The following is a 23,045-nucleotide window of genomic DNA, read 5'->3' as shown; positions in this document are numbered from 1 at the left end:
ATGGAAAAAAAAAATGTCCCCAAATTAACAGGAGATGACAAGATATCTATAGGACGTGTCCCCCAAATGTCCCCAAATGACCTGATATGACCAGGCCACGTACCCCAAATGTCCCCAAATGACCTGATATGACCAGGTCACGCCCCCCATATGTACTGATATGACCAGGCCACACCCCCCAAATGTCCCCAAATGACCTGATATGACTAGGACACGCCCCCAAATGGCCTTATATGACCAGGACGTGTCCCCCAAATTACCTGATATGACCAGGACGTGTCCCCAATATTGTCCCCGAAATGTCCGCAAACCTACCTGGGCGGGGCTAAGATCTGTATCTCCACACATTAAAGACCCAGAGTAATTTCTCCAGAAATTGCAGTTTCTAATTATAAGTACTTATTCTAGTACATTCAATATCTACAAATGCATGTAAAATAAAACGTATAAAATGTATCTATATAGTACCGTGGTACCTCGAGCTACGAAAGCTTCAGTACATGAAAAAAATATTTTACAAAAAGATGTGAATTTCCCCTCTCCGTTTCATATTGCGAAAAATTATTCAGCATACGAAAGAATACTGTATCCACTATAATAGATACAGTGGTACCTCTACATATGAAGTTAATTCTTTCCAGGACCTTGTTTGTAAGTCGAAATGGTCGTACGTCGAGCAGGATTTTCCCCTAAGAATACATTATAATTCCAATAATTCGTTCCACAGCCTGAAAACCTACACTAAATCCTTAATAAATACTGCTAGTACTATTGCAAATAGCAATTACACATAGCAAAATTAATAAATTATTAATACAAATCCGAATAACAATATAATAATACCAATAATAATGATAATAATAATAATATCTGTAATAATGTAACGAATCGGATTCTAATGTGGCGGATGTGCTTTGCGTGGTCTACCTGAACGCACCGCGTGGCTGACGTGACAGAGTTAGAGGTGCATTAGAGTTTTTAATTTCATTTTTCATGTTGTGTTGTTGGCGTCAGCTGCGACGGACAGTAGGTGCGTTGTGTCACAATTTCTCAAATAAATGATTAAAAACCTGACGAATCTGGCGATTTTTTGGGCAATGTTACAATATTAATAATTGACACCTTAACTTATAAGACTGGCGAACGGAGGTCGGAGGAGGTCCGTCGAGATTGTAGACATTCGACGGCAGTATTGTCCAGCCAGTTCACACCACGCTCATATTTTTCTATCATTTGCGTCTTGATTTCAATGGTAAGCTTTTTCCTTTTTTCACCGCTTGCACTAACATTCTTGGAATCCGTGTTGATTTCTCCCAAGAAAATCCAACGTGCGTCCGTCTTGCGGGAAGAAGAAACTACGGCGCTGTTATAAATTGCCGTATTTTGAGCATGTGTTCGGATATAGAAACAAATGGCGAGTCAAATTTTACGTTGGATGTCGAAAAAATCGCGTGTCGAAGCGATCGTACAGTATGTCAAGGTACCACTGTAATTCCCGTTCGCAGCAAATTTTAAAAGTCGCACCACAAGATCTTGCTGCCCTATTGAGCAGAATCTTTCCCATCCTGCTGACTAGGGCTGAACAATATTGGAAAAAATTTACATTGTGACTTTTTGGGGGTTTGTGATATACAGTATATCGCAATATTAAAACTAGAAGAATTTACACCAGATGACTTCAATAGCTATGTTTAGAAAGGCTTTGCTTGACTCACCATGTTCCTCTTTTATCCTTATATTCTTAATTTTTTCCCTTTATTTTATATTCTTTAAACAATTCATTACATTTTTATTGTTGCATTATAGATTTAATCACTTCAGACCTTCTGCTAGGTAAAAAAAAAAAAAAATCTTTGCTGATTTTTACTCTACTCAAATACCAGAATTAAGTGTAATTTTTGGTCAGGGATATTTCATGCTTTTGTCGGTTATTTTTAATGTTAATGTTACATTGTTTTGGATGAGAAATGAGCACTTACCTTTAGCCCTTAAGTTGCGTTTTGTCTCAGCCATTTTCAAAGAGCCAAACATAGCAAAGAGGGCACGCTAAACCTCATGATTTGATTTCGATGGGTAAATTTTCGTCCAATAATCTCCTAGTAGTGGCAATAGCAACTAAATTCAGTGCATTTATTGATTTAGAGACGCGAACGCATCATGTCCTTCAGCAGCATGCTCAGGTCTGAAGGGGTTAGAGTGCTTCAATTTACTTTAATTGTATTTATTTACTTATTATTCATTTATTTAAGAACTTTAAGTGCAAAAAATTATAAAACCGCTTACTTATCTTTCTCCCTTCTGTCATTGTGTGCATAGGATCCTCATTAAAAAATGAAAACCTAAAATGTTTGGGTGGTTTTAATTAAAGGAGACACTGTTTTTTCATCTGTGTGTTTTTGACAAAGATCAGATCACATTTGATGGTGATTTTATGCAGAAATGTGAGTATTTCCAAAAGGTTCAGATACTTTTTCATACAACTGTACATAGCACATTTTGTGCCTGAATTCGTGCATTCTCGTGAGAGCCCTCATCATTTCCGCTGTCTGATTGCCGCAGACATTCGTAGCACAAACGCAACTAGTAAAAACTAACCTGCGATGTTTTCGTAGCCGTCATGCAACCGTGTTGCAGCTGCAGTCGGTGTGAATTCGGAGTGACACACTAGGTGGCGCTTCCTTTACTCGAGTCACACAAGAGGAGTACGAGTTTTGCTCATTGAGTATTAAAAAAGAGCCAAAATTACACCAACAACTTTAACTCCTTTGCTTTGCACGCGGACTTTGATGGGTGAGTTTGGCAGATGAAATATATTCATGAAATGCTGCAACATGTTTCCATGAAATAATCAATTAAAAAGTAAAATAATTATATATGTTTTTACTAAAGATGTCCCGATCCGATCACGTCATTTTCAAAGTATCGGAATCGGCAAAAAAATATCGGACATGCCTTTTTTTAAATGTATATATCTTTTTTAATTAAATCGTTTTCTAATTGTATCTAACGTTACAGACAAAATGTCTTACGCTCATCCAGCGTCTTTAGTTTTGGCTTAAAGTAGGGCTATCAAATTTATCACGTTAACGGCGGTAATTAATTTTTAAAAAATTAATCACGTTAAAATATCTAACGCAATTAACGCATTCGCTGCACGACCCACTAACGCATGCGCTGATGACCCACTCATGCATTGTCGCGTTCAATCTATAATGGCGCCGTTTTACCTATTTATAGAGCTAAAAGGCAGCGTGAACTGAGTAGAGTGAATTTTGACAGCCTTTGGAGCCTTTTTTTAATTGGCTAAAGCCTTACAATCCCTCTCTCAACAATTAGAAACATCGTGGGAAGCAATGCGGGGAAGAAAGGTAGTAGTTGATCTTTCTCTTAACACCCTATGTTATTTCCCAACACAGAGAAGATATATCAATTGGTGCCACTACGCACAGTCATGGTTCCAATTCCAGTGATGGTTGCACTTCCCATCATGCATTTGGGCAGAACAGTTAAATGGCTACAGTATTATTTACTGAAAGCTCAACAAATACACTAGATGGCAATATTTAGTCACAATATACAAAGTCACATTTATCCTTTAAGAATTACAAGTCTTCCTATCCGTGGATCCCTCTCACAGAAACAATGTTAATAATGTAAATGCCATCTTGAGGATTTATTGTCATAATAAACAAATACAGTACTTATGTACTAGGGTTGTTCCGATCATGTGGTTTTGCTCCCGATCCGATCCCGATCGTTTTAGTATGAGTATCTGCCGATCCCGATATTTCCCGATCCGATTGCTTTTTTTTGCTCCCGATTCAATTCCAATCATTCCCGATAATTTTTCCCGATCATATACATTTTGGCAATGCATTAAGAAAAAAATTAATAAAACTCGGACTAATATATACATTCAACATACAGTATATAAGTACTGTATTTGTTTATTATGACAATAAATCCTGAAGATGGCATTTACATTATTAACATTCTTTCTGTGAGAGGGATCCACTGATAGAAAGACGTGTGACTTTGTATATTGTGACTAAATATTGCCAGTAAACTTTCAGTAAATGATACTGTGGCCATCCCAAATGCATGATGGGAAGTGGAACCATGACTGTGCCTCGTGCTACCAATGGATATACCTTCTCTGCTTTGGAAAATAACTTAAGGTGTTAAGACAAAGATCAATTGCCACCTTGCTTCCCCATATTGCTTCCCATGATATTTCTAATCATAGGGAGAGGGATTGCAAGGTTTTAGCCAATTAAAGAAAGGCTCCAAAAACTGCCAAAATTCACTCTACTCATTTGGCGCTGCCTTTTTTCTCTATATATAGGTAAAACGGCGTCATTACAGATTGAGCGTGACAATGAGTGAGAGGGTCGTGCAGCGCATACATTAATTGCATTAAATATTTTAACGTGACACATTTTATAATAAATTAATTACCGCCGTTATCGGGATATTTTTGATAACCCTACCTTAAGCCTAAACTAAAGACTCTGAATGAGTGTAACATATTATGTCTGTACCATTAAATACAATTAGAAAACGCTTTAATAAAAAAAAAAAAATATATATATATATATATATATATATATATATATTAAAAAAAGGCATGGCCGATATTTTTTTGCCGATTCCGATACTTTGAAAATGACGTGATCGGAACCGATCGATCGGGATGTCGATCGGGACATCTTTAGTTTATAGAGTATGTACTTCTTGTTAACAAATGGCATTTTCCAAAGGCAAAATTATGGTATTTCTAGAAAGCGTTTTTGACAAATAGCAATTTCCAAAGACAAAATGATGGTATTTCTAGAAATGGGGATGCCGATCGATCGGGACATCTCTATTACAGTGCCTTGCTAAAGTATTCGGCCCCCTTGAATCTTGCAACCTTTTACCACATTTCAGGCTTCAAACATAAAGATATGAAATTTAATTTTTTTGTCAAGAATCAACAACAAGTGGGACACAATCGTGAAGTGGAACGACATTTATTGGATAATTTAAACTTTTTTAACAAATAAAAAACTGAAAAGTGGGGCGTGCAATATTATTCGGCCCCTTTACTTTCAGTGCAGCAAACTCACTCCAGAAGTTCAGTGAGGATCTCTGAATGATCCAATGTTGTCCTAAATGACCGATGATGATAAATAGAATCCACTTGTGTGTAATCAAGTCTCCGTATAAATGCACCTGCTCTGTGATAGTCTCAGGGTTCTGTTTAAAGTGCAGAGAGCATTATAAAAACCAAGGAACACACCAGGCAGGTCCGAGATACCGTTGTGGAGAAGTTTAAAGCCGGATTTGGATACAAAAAGATTTCCCAAGCTTTAAACATCTCAAGGAGCACTGTGCAAGCCATCATATTGAAATGGATGGAGCATCAGACCACTGCAAATCTACCAAGACCCGGCCGTCCTTCCAAACTTTCTTCTCAAACAAGGAGAAAACTGATCAGAGATGCAGCCAAGAGGCCCATGATCACTCTGGATGAACTGCAGAGATCTACAGCTGAGGTGGGAGAGTCTGTCCATAGGACAACGCTGCACAAATCTGGCCTTTATGGAAGAGTGGCAAGAAGAAAGCCATTTCTCAAAGATATCCATAAAAAGTCTCGTTTAAAGTTTGCCACAAGCCACCTGGGAGACACACCAAACATGTGGAAGAAGGTGCTCTGGTCAGATGAAACCAAAATTGAACGTTTTGGTCACAATGCAAAACGATATGTTTGGCGTAAAAGCAACACAGCTGAACACCCTTAATACACCATCCCCACTGTCAAACATGGTGGTGGCAGCATCATGGTTTGGGCCTGCTTTTCTTCAGCAGGGACAGGGAAGATGCTCAAAATTGACGGGAAGATGGATGCAGCCAAATACAGGAACATTCTGGAAGAAACCTGTTGGTATCTGCACAAGACCTGAGACTGGGACGGAGATTTATCTTCCAACAGGACAATGATCCAAAACATAAAGCCAAATCTACAATGGAATGGTTCAAAAATAAACATATCCAGGTGTTAGAATGGCCAAGTCAAAGTCCAGACCTGAAACCAATCGAGAATCTGTGGAAAGAGCTGAAGACTGCTGTTCACAAACACTCTCCATCCAACCTCACTGAGTTCGAGCTGTTTTGCAAGGAAGAATGGGCAAGAATGTCAGTCTCTTGATGTGCAAAACTGATAGAAACATACCCCAAGCGACTTGCAGCTGTAATTGGAGCAAAAGGTGGCGCTACAAAGTATTAACGCAAGGGGGCCGAATAATATTGCACGCCCCACTTTTCAGTTTTTTATTTGTTAAAAAAGTTTAAATTATCCAATAACTGTTGTTCCACTTCACGATTGTGTCCCACTTGTTGTTGATTCTTGACAAAAAATTAAAATTTTATATCTTTATGTTTGAAGCCTGAAATGTGGCGAAAGGTTGCAAGGTTCAAGGGGGCCAAATACTTTTGCAAGGCACTGTATGTCCTGTATGTTGAATGTATATACAGTGGGGAGAACAAGTATTTGATACAACGCCAATGGGTTTTCGCATTGGCAGTGTATCACATACTTGTTCTCCCCACTGTATTTGTCCGAGTTTTATTCATTTATTTCTTAATGCATTGCCAAAATGTATATGATCGGGAAAAATTATCGGGAATGATTGGAATTGAATCGGGAGCAAAAAAAAAAATCGGATCGGGAAATATCGGGATCGGCAGATACTCAAACTAAAACGATCGGGTTTGGATCGGGAGCAAAAAAACATGATCGGAACAACCCTAGTTTTTACATTAAATGAGTTGGTATTTTAATAAATAAATGACACATTTAAGTATTTATTTGAAGACGTATTTATAAATTTCATTCTGTCCCATTTGGTCCTCCACAATATCGTGGTGGCAAGAATTCATAACGAGTCGTTGAAATCAATAATGTTCAACCAAACCCAAATTTAAAGTTAACACATCACGGTCTCTCTCATGGTTTATGTTTTACATGCAAATGTTCTGATATACGCTTACCTGAAAAATGAATGGTTAGGCATGACACATGAACTCAAATAAATATCTAGTGACAAGTATTCATTACAAGTCATTGAAATCAATAATGGTCAAGTAAAAGGCATCACAAAAGGAGGCCGCGACGAAGAATGGCTAATAAATTCAAAGGCTGGACGCATTTGAAAACTGTGAAATTGTGGGCCGGCCTTAACCTAATTCAATTAAACACACAGCTTTGTTACCCACGCTCTCGTCAACGTCGACACTTTGTGTGCGTGTGAGCGCAACTTACCAATCTTCCAATCAGATACACACATTGATAGTTTATTTGCTTGACTGGGAGACGACCACATTTGCATCCGTCACTGTCACCCTACTGCTCATTAATGGGAGACGTGGAAGGGAGGACACAAAAAAGGAGCTTTTTCTTCAATTTGGGAAGGGAGCTCTGATACAACAGCATTGGGAAGGCGGAAAAAAAAGCCTGACAAGTGAAGGACTTGACAAATTTTCTTGGACAAGGGCTTTGTTGACAGGCCATTCGCACATCGCGGGAATCTCGCTTCTCCCATGGAAGCAAAAGTGCAGGAGAGGGATTTTACGAACGCCGTTCCCCCCGCCCTCAGATAGCTAATAATTAGATTAAAAGTTCAAATAAATTAAGTGGCCGAACGTGGGAGTGTAGGGGCCGGCGTTTTTCCCTCGGTTTGCTCACTCTCTCCATCATTCCGAGACTCACATCATTCAGCGATAGGCCTCTCTCTTTCTTTCTCCCCGTGATCCTTTTCTTCGTTTTTTCTCGCCGTCTAACAGTGCAGACAATGGAAGCGCAGACACAGTTGTAGGAAAAATTACTGCTTTACATTTTTCCTCTCTGTCTCTCTTTCCTCTTCTATTTCTTTGGCGTGAAAGGAGGGAGGGAGGAAAAAACGAGAGGGCGAAGTACGGGGGGAATGGAAAAGGTTCCTGTCGTTTAATATTCTTTTTTAATCAGTGAGAAAACTTCGGTGAGAAAAAGTTGGGATGAAAAAGGCGGGGGTGTGCGTGTGTGAAGTGAAAACATTCTTGCGCTGATCTTGTGCTCAGAGGGAGGAGCAGGCTCGGGGCCTTTGTGTGGACAACTAAAACAGCTTTTGTCACAGGGCACTCAATAAAAGCCAAAGAGAGTATGTGTGAAAATGGCGCACTAGGCCCAAAAAAAGAAATCTGAAAAACAGGCAGGGCTTTAATTCTCCGATCCGTCGGGTGACGGGACCCCAACTTGGACTAAGGTGAGATTGGGACACTACACAAGTTTCTGAAATATCCTTAAAGGGACAACTAATATATATGACCTTCATGTGAAAGACTGTTGTTCAAAGTATTTAAGTATGCAACTGGTAAATTTCTTAGACCTCTGATAATGGGTAAGTAATGTTTAAACACAAAAAAAGTGACACCGCTTATTAGGGGTGTGACAATATCAAATGGTGATATATTGCGATACAGTGGTACCTCGACATACAGTCCCTCACAGTCTTGTCACTTATCCATTTTGTAGAAACAATTGCTAATAACCTGACTATTTATGTTGCCTTCCACCCTGCAGATCTCTCGCACACCCCCATACTGGATGTAACCCCAGACCATGATTTTGCCACCACCAAACTTCACTCTTTTCTGAGTGAATCTCGGATCCATGCCAGCTCCAGTAGGTCTCCTGCAATATTTGCGGCGACTGTGGTGTATAATTCAATGGAAGATTCATCTGAAAATCCACCTTTTGCCACTTTTCCAGCGTCCATCCTTTTGACAGGCTGTGGGCCTTGTCAAATGCCACATGGTTTTTTAATTGTCTGCACCCTGAGAGATAGTCTGAAATATCAACAAATCTTAGCTGCCTCTTACATTCCTAACCATAAAAACAGACAAATTCTGCAGCAGGAGGGTGTTCCATTGCATACTTCAACCTCTACCTCAAACTTCCTCAAAGCAAAGAAGATCAAGAGCCTCCATGACTGGCGAGCCCACTCACCAGACATGAACATCATTGAGCATGTCTGGGGTAGGATGAAAGAGGAAGCATGGAAGACGAAACCCAAGAATGTTGATGAACTCTGGGAGGCATGCAAGACTGCTTTCTATGATGTTCCTGATGACTTCATCAATAAATTGTATGAATCCTTGCCGAAGCCCATGGAAGTCATACAAAATACTAAATTTGGATCTCACTGCACCACTACTTAATTCGCTTATGTTATGTAACATTTTTTTATTTGGAGTACATTTGTGTTCAATTTTCACAATACTTTCTGCAGGCGACAAAACTTCTTCTTGCCAAAATTTGACCTTTATGTCTTCATTAAATGATAAATCTTTTTTCAGTGAATCCAAATATATTTTTGTACACTCAACATCATTTGAGATGGTCTTAGCTTTCATATAAGCCATTTCTGAAACCAATTGAATAATTAAAAGTCAGGTTAATAGTAGGGCTGTCAAAATTATCGCGTTAATGGGCGGTAATTAATTTTTTAAATTAATCACGTTAAAATATTTGAAGCAATTAACGCGCATGCCCCGCTCAAACAGATTAAAATGACAGTACAGTGTCATGGCCACTTGTTACTTGTGTTTTTTGTCTCCCTCTGCTGGCGCTTTGGTGCGACTGATTTTATGGGTTTAAGCACCATGAGAATTGTGTAATTACCGTATTTTTCGGACTACAAGTCGTAGTTTTTTTCATAATTTGGCTGGGGTTGCGACTTATACTCAGGAGCGACTTATATGTGAAATTATTAACACATTATTATATCAATTTACATGTTATTTTGGTGTTTTGGAGTGACATTGATGGTTTGGTAAACTTGTTAGCATGCTCTTTATGCTACAGTTATCTGAATAACTCTATACATTAACATTAACATACCGGCCACGTTCGCATTTTGTTGTTCATGCATCATGTAACATTATCATACTGTTCATTTATTCAGCATGAAGTTCTCGATTTTATTTTTATTTTAAATTGCTTTTCAAGATGACATATCTGCTCTATGTGTTGGATTTTTTTCAAGTAAATTTCCCTCAAAAATGCGACTTATACTCCAGTGCGACTTACATGTTTTTTTCCTCTTCGTTGGGCATTTTATGGCTGGTGCGACTTATACTCAGGTGCGACTTATAGTCCGAAAAATACGGTACTGACATCAACAATGGCGAGCTACTAGTTTCTTTTTTTATTGAAAATTTTACAAATTTTATTCAAACAAAAACATTAAGAAGGGTTTTAGTATAAAATTTCTATAACTTGTACTAACATTTATCTTTTAAGAACTAAGTCTTTCCATCCATGGATCGCTTTAACAGAATGTTAATGTTAATGCCATCTTGTTGATTTATTGTTATGATAAACAAATACAGTACTTATGTACAGTATATTGAATGTATATATCTGTCTTGTGTCTTATCTTTCCATTCCAACAATAATTTACAGAAAAATATGGCATATTTTATAGATGGTTTGAATTGCGATTAATTACGATTAATAATTTTTAGGCTGTGATTAACTCGATTAAAAATTTTAATCGTTTGACAGCCCTAGTTGTTAGCAATTGTTTCTACAAATTGGATAAGCGACAAGACTTTTGTCAGGGACTGTACAATCGCTTCGACATCAGACTTAAAATTTGACTCGACATCTGTTTCTACATCCAACGACACGCTCGAAATATGACGATTTATCACAGCGCCGCGGTTTCTTTGTTTTCCCGCAAGACGGACGCACGGCAGATTTTCTTGTGAGAGAAATCAACATGGGTTCCTACAATGTAAGTGCAGGTGGTGAAAACATAAAAAGGTGAGGCTTACCATTGAAATGAAAATGGGAATGATGAAAAAATATGAGCTTGGCGCGCATCCGTGAACTAGCTCAACAATACGGCCGTAGACAGTCTTTGATCTCGGCGGTCCGCCTCCATTCGCCAGGCTTTGTAAGTTAAGGTGACAATTATTATTATTGTAATATCGCCAAAGACATCGCCAGCTTCGTCAGGTTTTAAATCATTTATTTCAGAACTTGTGCAACACAACATGCCTACTGTCAGCGCAGCTGAACAAGTGAAGTGAAAGTAAAAAGTCCTCCCTCACTCTGACACGTCAGTAACTCGGTGCCTTCAGGTACATCACGCAAGAATACATCTGTCACATTAGAACCCTATTCGTTACATTACTACAGGTATTATTATTATTAATATTATCATATTATTATTCAAATTTTTATTCATAATTTATTTGTTTTGCTCTGTGTAACTGCTATTTGGAATAGTACCAGCAGTATGTATTAAGGATTTATTGCAGTTTTTCGGGCTGTGAAACAAATTAAGGGAATTATAATGTGCTCTTATGGGAAAAACCTGCATACGACCATTTCGACTTACAAACAAGGTCCTGGAACGAATTAACTTCGTATGTAGAGGTACCACTGTACTTTGTATCCCAAAAGGTTACCGATATGCTCCCACGTAGAATGGATATATCATTTTAAAAAGGTGCGTTAACTGATTTGCTGCCATTGACGACGCCAGACATCCAATTCATAAACAAATAAACAAACTGTCATTCACCCCCCCCCCCTCCCAGTCTAAGGCTAGGCATGGTTTCACCCTGGGCAGGGCGCGTGTGTGACCCGTTTTGCATACCTGTTGTACGGTTTCGGCGTAATTTGTACAAGTGAGCATTGATTTTTAAATGTGTATGCCGTAGGTTCAAAATCTAAGTTTTTCGTGCATTACGGTTTTTTCTCCGTTCGGATTTTGTCACCGTTTCGGCAACGAGACAATGCACCGAAAAGGTGAGAGTTACTATGCGTTTATTGCTGCAACGATTAATCAATTAACTCGAGTATTCGATTAGAAAAAAATACTCTAATTAAATTTGGCTGCTTCGAGTATTCATTTCTTTAAAGTGGCGTTGTAATGGTTTGTTTTGAAAGTGTTTGCATTTAGTTTTATTGATTTGGGTGGATACACGGCCCTCTAGTCTACCTCATTTCACATTGCTGAATCCATCTGCTTCCTGTTAAGACCAACATAAGCTAGGTTTTTGTTTGAGCTAATGTTTTTTTAATGCAGTTGCAATTTGGTGTATTGGTATATTTAGCATTTTTTGTGGGAATATGTGTCTGAACCATTGATTAAGAGCATTGTAAAAGGGTTAGCAACATTAAATGACTTCCAAACATAGCAAAGGTTACTATGTTTTTATGTTGTATTTTTTTAATGAAAAACAAAACATGAAAAGTAACACCAGTTACTTTGCCAAGAAACTAATTACACTTACATTCAGGCAACTGAGTTACTAACTCAATTACTTTTTTGGAGAAGTAACTTGTAACTGTAATTAATTACTTTTTTAAAGTAAGATGAACAACACTGGTCATAAAGATGCAGTCTGCAGAATGAAAAGCTATGCTGTGACGAAAGCGGAGATTTTATTCTGCCAATTTGTTGTCGAACACAATTTGCCTGCAACTATTGCTGATCTCTTCTCAGAATTAGCAAATGAAATATTCCCTGACTCAAAGATTGCATCGGTAAGTTAATTTATCAACTGACCTTTTTAATTTATAATTGGACACACTAACGAACTACCTTCAAGTCAAACTAAATTGCGAGCTGAAGTGCCATGCAGTGCAGCCATCAGAAGACATGATAGAAATTGCCAAAAGTGCTACATACAATTATAACAAAAGTTACTGTTAAATTTTAGTAATCATGATGTAGCTTAATATATTGATTGTTCTTTGATTGCACCAGGTTATATGTGAAAATATTACCAATACATTCATATTATTTAAAAAATTGTGTTTTATTTTTGTTTCATATTGCACGCTATATAAAACGTTGTAAGATTAGTCACCAATTTTTAAGGGCATACGTCACTATTTTTAAGATTGCCAACGGCCTCGGGCTGACAGGTATGCGTTTTGTCCACGGATCTGTGTTGTCTGTCAGTTTGTCATTGAGCTCAAATTGTTTGTAAGTGTTTTTTTTCTCTTTCTCTCTCTCTCTCCTTTTTCTTTTTCTTTACTTTTCCCTCATTGTGAGTGAATTGTTCATGCGTGTGACTTGGAAGGTTGTGATATTGTCTAATGTAATACACCTGTAAAATGGAAACATCGACCTTATTTTCTTTTTAGCTCTATGTGTACGTCTGGCCCTTTAAGTAACTTTCTCTGAATGTCCTGTGTGATAAGAGAAGCTAGTGTCCCTCTGACCCCCCCCCCCCCCCCCCCCCCGATACTCTTCATTGGACATGAACAACCATCTGTGCTATTTGCCCCCCGGCCGGGCTGGTTCTTTCCGTTTTCTCTTTGCGCAAACAAGTGACACTTTCCACTGTTCGAGGCCCTCGTGGCCAACATATCTAATGAGCGTCTCCCCCGGGGGCGCCGATGTATTAAAGAGACTTCCGGCTTGCGCGCCGGTTCCCTGCGGCCAAACGTGCCACGTTCAGAGCCAGCGAATGCACGAGGTTGGGCATATTAAGTCTGGGTGGTCAGCGGTGATAAAGTGGCGAAAGGGGTCAGAGCTGGAGCAGCAGCCCTGCGGTGACAGCGACCAATGTTAAGTAACAAGAGTGGCCGACAGGCTGGACGTCAACACTCGAGATAAATGACTTTTAAAAGGGAGCTGGCAAATTAAATGACTTGTGTGGTCCAGCTAGCATTTTATGTAGCCTGGTTACAATTGTAATATACCAAGATGTAGCAGAAATTTTACATTCACACAAAAGAAGAGTGATAACTACAGTATCTTTCAGACTACACTTTGTATTTCGGGATGATTTTATTTTATATAATTATTATTCCAGTATATATTACATCAAGAACAAACATTATACAATACATTATAGTAGAGCTAAAACAATAACTCGAATAATTCGAGTAACACTTTTAAAAATTGATCGAGGAATTTTCTGCGCCTCGAGGAATCGTTTAATTTTGCCAGGTTTCAGCATGACGTTTTGCCTGGACTACTTTAATGTGGCAGAACACGCTGACATATAGGGTATAGGGTTGTTCCGATCATGTTTTTTTGCTCCCGATCCAGATCGTTTTAGTTGGAGTATCTGCCGATCCCGATATTTCCCGATCTGATTGCTTTTTTTTTTGCTCCCGATTCAATTCCAATCATTCCCAATAATTTTTCCTGATCATATACATTTTGGCAATGCATTAAGAAAAAAATGAATAAAACTCGGACGAATATATTCATTCAACATACAGTACATAAGTACTGCATTTGTTTATTATGACAATAAATCCTCAAGATGGCATTTACATTTTTAACATTCTTTCTGTGAGAGGGATCCACGGATAGAAAGACTTGTAATTCTTAAAGGATAAATGTGACTTTGTATATTGTGACTAAATATTGCCATCTAGTGTATTTGTTGAGCTTTCAGTAAATGATACTGTAGCCATCTGTTCTGCCCAAATGCATGATGGGAAGTGCACCCATGACTGTGCGTAGTGGTACCAATTGATATATCTTCTCTGCGTTGTGAAATAACATAGGATGTTAAGAAAAAGATCAATTACTACCTTTCTTCCCCACATTGCGTCCCACGATGTTTCTAATCGTAGGGAGAGGGATTGTAAGGCTTTAGCCAATTCAAAAATGGCTCCAAAGGCTGCCAAAATTCACTCTACTCATTTTACGCTGCCTTTTAGCCCTATATATAGGTAAAACGGCGCCATTACAGACTGAACGCGACAATGCGTGAGTGGGCCGTGCAGCGCATGCATTAATTGCGTTAAATATTTTAACGTAATAAATTTTTAAAAAACAATTACCGTCGTTAACTGGATAAATGAAAACCCCACCTTAAGCCTAAACTAAAGACTCTGGATGAGTGTAACATATTATGTCTGTAACGTTAAATACAATTAGAAAACGATTTATTTTAAAAATATATACAGTATATATTAAAAAAAGGCATGTCCGATATTTTTTTGCCGATTCCGATACTTTGAAAATGACGTGATCGGCGTCCTGATCGATCGGGACATCTCTAGTTGAAATCAAATATATCCGGCGCCTCTTCCGGAACATACGTGACTAGAGATGTCCGATCGCCGATCTTTTTATCACCGAGATTTTATCGCGTACTTACCTCTTTTCGATCCAAAAACTCCATGTAGCATGTATCACTGAGTGTCAAGACTGTGAATGGCCACAACCAGACTTTTGGGGGATTTTATGGGTGATGCATGGTATTATAACAAGGGTCGGGATGCAGAAATCACAGACATCAAGGAGGGGTAGAGATTTTAATTTTCATATATTTATACTTTTAAACATTTTTTTTCAATTTTTCTTTGTTTGGATCGATTATCATCTAAAATTTCGGGGAAAAGCAAAAGTAACGGGGAAAAAAATACAATTACGCAATAGTTATGAGGTAGATATCCGTGACTTTTTTACAGACGCTAAATTTTCATTGTGACGTAATTTGTTTAAAACTTTAAAATATGCGAGTGAATAATTTTTTAAAGTCTTTTTTTTTTTTTTTTAAACTAAATATCAGACATCAATTAATGATTCTAAGCTAAAAATAACAGACATTTTGAATAATAAATATGATTACTTGCCTTCTTTTTATGGCTAGGTTGAAACAAAAAGCGGTTGCGCGACGTCTGTAAACGAGGGTTTCCAGGGTAACATAGACAAATTAAAAATAGTTCGGGGACTTAATGCGCCATGAATCTGCTTTTGCAGCATATAGACATATTGCTCTATCAAACAAAACAGTTCTTTTGGCTTACATATACAGCAGTTTATCTTAAAGAGGGGTGCAAGAGCAAAAACTGCTTTTTCAGCCTTGTCTGTGTTTTCCGTCTTATATATATTATTTGATTGATGTAAAACAAAATACTGAAATTCTACAGCTTCATTCATGTTGTCAGGTTGTGACCCTTGAGCTAATGGAGAGGCAATGTATGACTCCATCTAGCTCTGAAGCTAAAAATGCAACAGAAGGTAGGCTGACTTTTAGCTTCTTGTGGGCCACATTTGGCCCACAGCTAAAGTTTGGACGGTGTTGTTCTAAACAATTGATTGACTGTCAATACAGTTACTGAATATTTTTATCATCGATTAGTTCATTAATTCTCACATCCCTAATTGTTACAACATTTTTATTGGTGTTTTGGGGGATCTGGAAGACATTAATTGTGTTTCCTTTCATTTCAAAGAGCATCATCAATTTATGTGGACCGTTGTAGCTGCTAATCAGCACGAGAGTTTAGTACAGTCTTATTGTGTGTTGCACTAAATCACTTTCATGGGTTTGTGGAACATAGTAGAAATGCACACAAACCGTTTTTGAAGTGCAGCTCCAGTACATCAGGGGAGGAGGGAGATTCTTCTGGGTTCTTGGTCATTTGATAGAGGTCAGTTGGAGCGTGGTTCTAGGAAAGCAAAAAAAAAAAAAAAGTTGCACTTTCACTCCCACTCCACTGATGAAAACCCATCTGAGACCTCATCATAGAAGAAGACTTTTGTGTGAAATTGACACATGGCTAGAAGAAGAAAAGAGACGATGAGGCGTGAAAAGTAGTTACTTGAAAATATCTGGAGTGGAGTCAGGTGGAAGGGGAAAAAAAATCAATATTTCATTTTTTTATGTGAAGGGAAATACATCCATAAGCAGCCAATATTACTCATTTTTCACAGATGATAAAGAATATGACTTGAGGTACCACAGTATTCATTCACACCTCTTGATCTATAAAATCTATTAAAAAATTTATTGGGTTCTAGTGCACACAAAGAGACATAAATATATGCTTGGAAATGTATGATTGGAAAAATAAGCCTTCACTTTTCTAAATTTTGTGCTGTCTATTGATCAACAATAGGTAATAGACTTGACTAGCTCATCTTTATGTATTTACGATATATATACAATTTATTTGATATTTATATTATCTGGCAAAAATCATTGTAACAAGACTGCAAATCCGTACAAATGTTTTTTTTTAACCTCGTTAAATCCTAACCAAACCCTAGCTAACATAAATAGTTAATAATAAATAATAAATTGCCTTTTCTGATCATATTCATAACAGTGTTACATGATATAGAGTAAGACATTTTTAATCAAGGCTAAATATTTCATAAAAAAATATTTGAAAAATAGAAGCAAAGACATCAATCTTCTCAGCTATTCTTTAGGAAAACTGCCAGAGCTTTTAATGTGATTCACTGCTTTCGTCTTCTTTCTACTATGATAAAATGCTTTTGGTAAAAGGCTTACTTGCAAGTTGTGGCTCAGACCTTACAACAGTAATAATTAATATTTGAAAAATCATGCTTATTCAAACATGTTCCCACAGTTACAAGAGACTGCAATGAACCGAATAAAACCCCACCCAAAAATTAATCAATTAATTTCATTTGAACTTTTTTATTTTCAATTCAATTTGGTGGCACGAAGGGTGGGACAAAAGAAAAGTAGCATTTCAGTCGGTACAGTATTTAAAGGGAACCACGGACTTAAAGACTTGCAGGATCTAATCAGCCACAATCGTTCTTTTTTACTAAAATATGTTATTAGAAACATATATTATTGCCATTGAGAAACATATGTGTAAATAAAGTGTTACTTTGCTATCAAAAGCTCTATTTGTCTTGTTCTCTAGGATATTTTGTAAAAGGAAAACATTATTCAGATGTTTGGGATGTAACTAAAGCAAAAATAACCGTGTTAAAGTCAAAGTTATGTTTGAAATGTATGCTTTCACAAAAAGCTCAATTTCTCTGTTTTTTCATCAGAAATTGGAAAATTGCTCAAACTAAGCTATTTTCTAATGCTGATTTCTAAAGAATGGAAAAAGACTTGAACTTACTTTTTTCCTGCTGAAAGAAAAGAGTAATCTTCCTTTTGGTAGGTTCCAAGTTTATATAGCAATAGAACAGAATTTTCTGTGGGCCTTGCAAAATCAGTCAAAATCCAGTAAAACGGCCGGGAGCGAAGGGCCTTGCTCTGGTGAAAATGGCTGGGAGATGAGTTCATGTTTGACTGTTTGTATTACTCTAACACACCCAATATAAAATAAATAGCACTGATATCATAGTTTAAGAAAAACAAGAAGAATATATTTGATATTAAGAACAGCTGGACCTGAAATGATTAGAATTTGCCGCGCCAAGGCAACGGGCAGATAAGGGCAGAACAGATACAGGATGCCTTCTGACCACGGAAGCCAAACGTGTGCGTCATGCAGCTGAATGAGCAAGATTGACGCTGACAAGCAGGTGATAGGCAAGACATCTACAAGCCAACGTCTGCACCACCAAATCCCGCAATCAGCTCTTCTGGACAGTCCAGAACAAATGGCGGTACATCTTGTCTTGCCACAAGGAACATCTGATACAGAGGAACCCGCGAACAAGAAGTAAACATTCAGCACTCACATGGCGCAGAGGATGGCAAAATCCTTAACTCTTGTTGCCCTGATAACAATAAAGCTCGAATCCTTCTGTCCACAACAGACAATAATCCTAAACAACGCCCAAACACACCCTTCTTCCAGACCACAGCCTACCCCACCACAGCCTTTAAAAGACTGAATGTTTAACTAATCATTGTCATCTTTCTCAGGAATCTTTTGTTGACCATGATATGGTGATCCTGGATCCAGTTTGCCTCCTTGCCTGGGTCTCTCTGTGCTGTATGACTGCTGCCGACTTGGAATAAATTGTCAACTTGTGTTTCGAAGCCTTTTTCCAGCTTTTAAAATAGAGTCAGTACAAGGGGTTAAGACTAAGGTGAACGCGAGGAGTTTGGCCTTTTGGGCAGGTTGTTGGGATTGCCCTAGCCCGGGTCGTTGAAATTGCACTAGCATGGTTCTGACAGTTCAGCTGGCATGATTCCGGCAATTTGGCTAAAAGGTCAGATTCCTTCACACTAAAAGTCTTTCTATCCGTGGTTCATTTAAAAATACATAATTTCAAGCATTCTTTTCTCATATTTATATTTATTTTCTTTTAAAGATTTGGTCTCAATTAAAGCAAATTCACTTAGGATCTGCATGTTTTATTATTGTGGATGTGGATTATTTTAAATTTGAAGGGTAGGAAGTAAAACATCCTCCAATTGATGAATGAGTCATTTGGTAAGGAAGAACCAAACCACTAACATTTAGGAGAGGGGATTTTCGATGAAGTACTTGTATTTGTCTACATCTATTTTCCCTCTGTTGACACCACTTTCATCTTCCGTCGACAATTTTCTGCCTGACAAGTCCTTCCTATTATTTGACTTTCCTCATGCCAAATGGGCGCCCGCACACCTAAATGCACTGAAGTTGTCCGGGCTGTCAAATGTTTGCGTTGCCGAGTCGTCTCGGCTCGGTCGGAAGTAAAAGAGCGCTCACAATTACACAGCCGCAGGACGGCGTCTTCTGAGCGGCGGCAAATTGCAGGGGTGCTATGCAAAGTAACTACTGAGTGCATTTAAATGGAAAGCTTTACCAGACACGGAATCATCACAATAACTAATCGGCATTCGTCAGTGAAGTGAAAACGAGCGGCGCAAACGCTTTTTCCTTTTAACTAAACGCCAAAATTGACCGAGAAGGTTCTCATGTGCCCTTTCTGAAATTTTATGCCTCACTGGCCTAAAAGATGTCAAATGAGTGAACAGGAGCCGTGTGAATGACAAACCTAAAAAGCCTTTTGGTGTATATTTTTTTGTATTATTGTTTTCGATACAGAAGAGTGATTAATTCATTCGCTGTGAATGACGGCGATAGTGAGTTACTGCCACGGGTTAAGTTGATGAGGCCTCATAATAAGGCGGAAAAGGTGAAATAAGGTATTTGTTGGAAAAATATTGATACAACACGATTCCCAGTGGGACTTGAGAGCCATAAATATTCAAATTTGCTCGCACCCACCACAATGAAAGAAGAGTGCAAACTTAAGGGTGGCTGGATACAAAGAAAAAAGGGAAAAGTGAGGGAAAAGACTTGTTTGCAGTGTTTGAAGATCAATGCATTTCAAGTGAAACCCCCTGCAGGTGGACTTGTCCCAAAGCCGTGATCCTGAGAGAGAAGGGAGGAGGCAATGGGGAAAGGTAGAGATGGAGAAGGTGGGAAGGGGTAGGGGGTGGGCGACGGGCATTGGTGGCAAATGGTGCGTGAAGCGCACCATCATGTCGCACAGAGCAACTCCTTTGGCAGTCTTTGCTCGGGCCATATTGTTGTGCTAAACGCGGCCCATAGAGCCACAGAGAGGGTTGACGCATGAACTTAAAGCAAGTAAATTTCTATCTTTCCACATATTATTTGCCTCATTGGTTTTCAATCGAAGCCAACCGGGCCTAAAGAGGCAGCGATGGCAGAGAGAAGGGGGGTGGCTCAGCAAAGGGAGAGTTGGGAGGGCCGCGGTGCAAACATCCTTGGTGCAATGGCTTGGAAATGACGCTTAAATCACCGTGTTTCTGGACTCTCTTTAAAATGCAAACGTGGCAAAACTGAGACAAAAACACATAATGTCCAGAAGGGACGCTTATATTTGTTGCTGGCTCCCTGAGGAATTGTGTTTGGACTGTACTATGGGCTCGATGCCCATTCTTGAGCAAAGAACTGTAAGTCCTTCATCAAGGTGTGGAAGAATTGATTTGTAGATTCAGGTTGTTCTTTTGTGTGTTCTAATGAGAGTCATTAAAATAAAGAATGTTGTAAGTATTTTAGTTTATTTTTGTATATGATGCTGTTCCTCTCATTTGCCACGTTTACATGGAGCCAAATATTCCAATTACAATCGGAATATTTGTTTAAACCGAATAAATGTGTTCCATATAAACACCTCATTCGGAATGAACAGGCCCAAACCGAATGGAATTTCATTCCGATTCACAGGGTTGGAATATTCCTTTTCCCAAACCGATTAGAAGTAAAATTATATCATGTAAACAGGGAAGCGGAATGGTGTCTGGTTGCGTTCTTTCTGCACATGCTCCGTACTGACGTGGTGACGTCACTTGGTGACGTAAGTAACGTCACTTGCAACATGGCTTCCAAGCACACGCACAGCGCACCCACACAACTTTTTAAATGAACTGCGTGTCATTCTGAAGTTTTGTTTCCACTCGAAAAGTTAAAACAGCAGCTGATCTGACGATCGATCTCCATGTTTTGCAACGTGACGCTTTGTTTTGATGAATCTGCGCATGTCAGACGGCAGTTGTCAAACGTCCTTTCGGAATAAAGGCAGACACATGTAAACGCTGGATCGGAATAGATGAAGTGACAAGTAAACAGCTGATGTGAAATTTCCATTCGGAATGATTTGAATCGGTATGAATAAAAGTCAGCATGTAAACGTGGCTATTAGAGGTGTGCAAAATTTCCGATTCTTAGATTATTCGCGATTCGGCCGTGGAAGATTCGAGAACGATTCACAAACATCCAAATTCCGATTATTGAAATATGCGAAGTAAAGCGGAAGTACACAACACTCAGCGCGCCGCGCGGTCTTCGGGACGGAACGGAGCAAGAGTAGCTAAACATCATGCTTCCCATTACCCGGCCCCTCGGGTAATGCCAATGCTCAACTCACGGCTCTAGCTCAACTCATGCAACGAGATAAAAAAACACAACAACATACCTGACTGCTGCCGAAAAGCTGTACATCCATATAATGTTACGGTGGATATCATTTATATAGGACTAGATGCATTATAGATTTGATAGCGTTAGCAGCACATCTACAAAAAGCTAGATGCGGACGTTATAAACGGCCGCCATCTTAAAGCAGTACACTTCCCTGCAAGGCTGTTGTAGCGAACCTTCCAAGCAAACCTAATTAACTTTTTATCTAAAATACTCCTAAATCGGTAAAATATTGACTTGAATCTATCTTTAAAATAGTTTTAAAACTTTCACATGTCGAAAGTAGACAAAAGGGAAATTATGGAGCAATTTTTACAAATTTAACGGTTGATTCACAACATTAAATTAATTGAATGTAGTTTAAAGCTGCTGATACAGAATGGGGACTGGAGTTTTTTATTTAATGTTATTTTTGTATATTTGTTTACCATTTACTGCTATATGTTAACTTGATACTGAAATAGAAGTGTGGTTTAGCCTGAGAGTATTTTTGAACAATTTTGGAACTAATGTACAAAACATTTTTTTTTAAAAAAGAGAAAAAAAAAAGAAGGGGGGTGCATCAATAATCGTTTTATAATCGAATCGGAGCCTCTGAATCGTAATCGTAATCGAATCGTTAGGTGCCCAAAGATTCCCAGCTCTAGTGGCTATTGTCATAGAGGCGCGTAGTGAGCAAAATATCCCACACAGAAATATATTTAACGAACCTTTCCAGCGTTATTTCGTTGTGTAAATGCATTTATAATGATCAGAAAAATAGGTAGCCTATTTAAACATTAAGAAAACTTGCGGGGTCTTTTTCTGCCAACTTGAAGAAATTAAAATAAATGTCTATTGCATTTTGCCGAGGAAATGACACATGAACTATCCACCTGATAGACACAAAAATATAAAATATATAATATGCATCTTACAGTCTTGTTTAACTGGGAGAATCTGTTACAAAAGACGGGCTTTAATTTGTTATCATTATGCACATCGTCACAAAAAACGCAACCACGCATTGCATCCCCGCATTTCCTCCCTCACCTGAGTCCTCACAAATAAAACGGGCGCGGGCCTACAAATAAAACATAAAATTTCGGGGGGGTTTCGGGCTCGGGCATACAAATAAAAAATTAAATTTGGGGTTTTTTCAGCCTCGGGCCTGCAAGGTAAGTTAATTGTTCGGGCCGGGTCGGGCTTTAATACGCGCGGGCCGGGCCGGGTCGGGCTGGATTTTTTAGGCCCAAACTAGGCTCTAATATAAGTACATTCAAAAATCTTCCCTGCGCAATTCCGGTGATGCAACGGATTTGGTTTCCCCATTTGTATTATTATTCTCATGTTTACCTGTAGAGGAAGCTACTTTATATTCAAAGCAATGCAG

General features: G+C 38.5%; 1 protein-coding gene across 1 annotated transcript in view; it reads right to left on the bottom strand.

Moving 5' to 3' along the window:
* ass1 (argininosuccinate synthase 1) overlaps window positions 1-23,045 on the bottom strand; it is a 227,648-nt gene that overhangs the window by 36,044 nt on the left and 168,559 nt on the right. The window contains exon 9 of the mRNA XM_057818992.1: window positions 16,372-16,462. Within this exon, the coding sequence (XP_057674975.1) occupies window positions 16,372-16,462 (91 nt within the window). The remainder of the gene's footprint in view (window positions 1-16,371; window positions 16,463-23,045) is intronic.

The sequence above is a fragment of the Corythoichthys intestinalis genome, chromosome 17 (genome assembly GCF_030265065.1).
Source record: "Corythoichthys intestinalis isolate RoL2023-P3 chromosome 17, ASM3026506v1, whole genome shotgun sequence".
NCBI classification, from domain to species: Eukaryota; Metazoa; Chordata; class Actinopteri; order Syngnathiformes; family Syngnathidae; genus Corythoichthys; species Corythoichthys intestinalis.
This window is presented reverse-complemented; position numbering and strand designations above follow the sequence as displayed.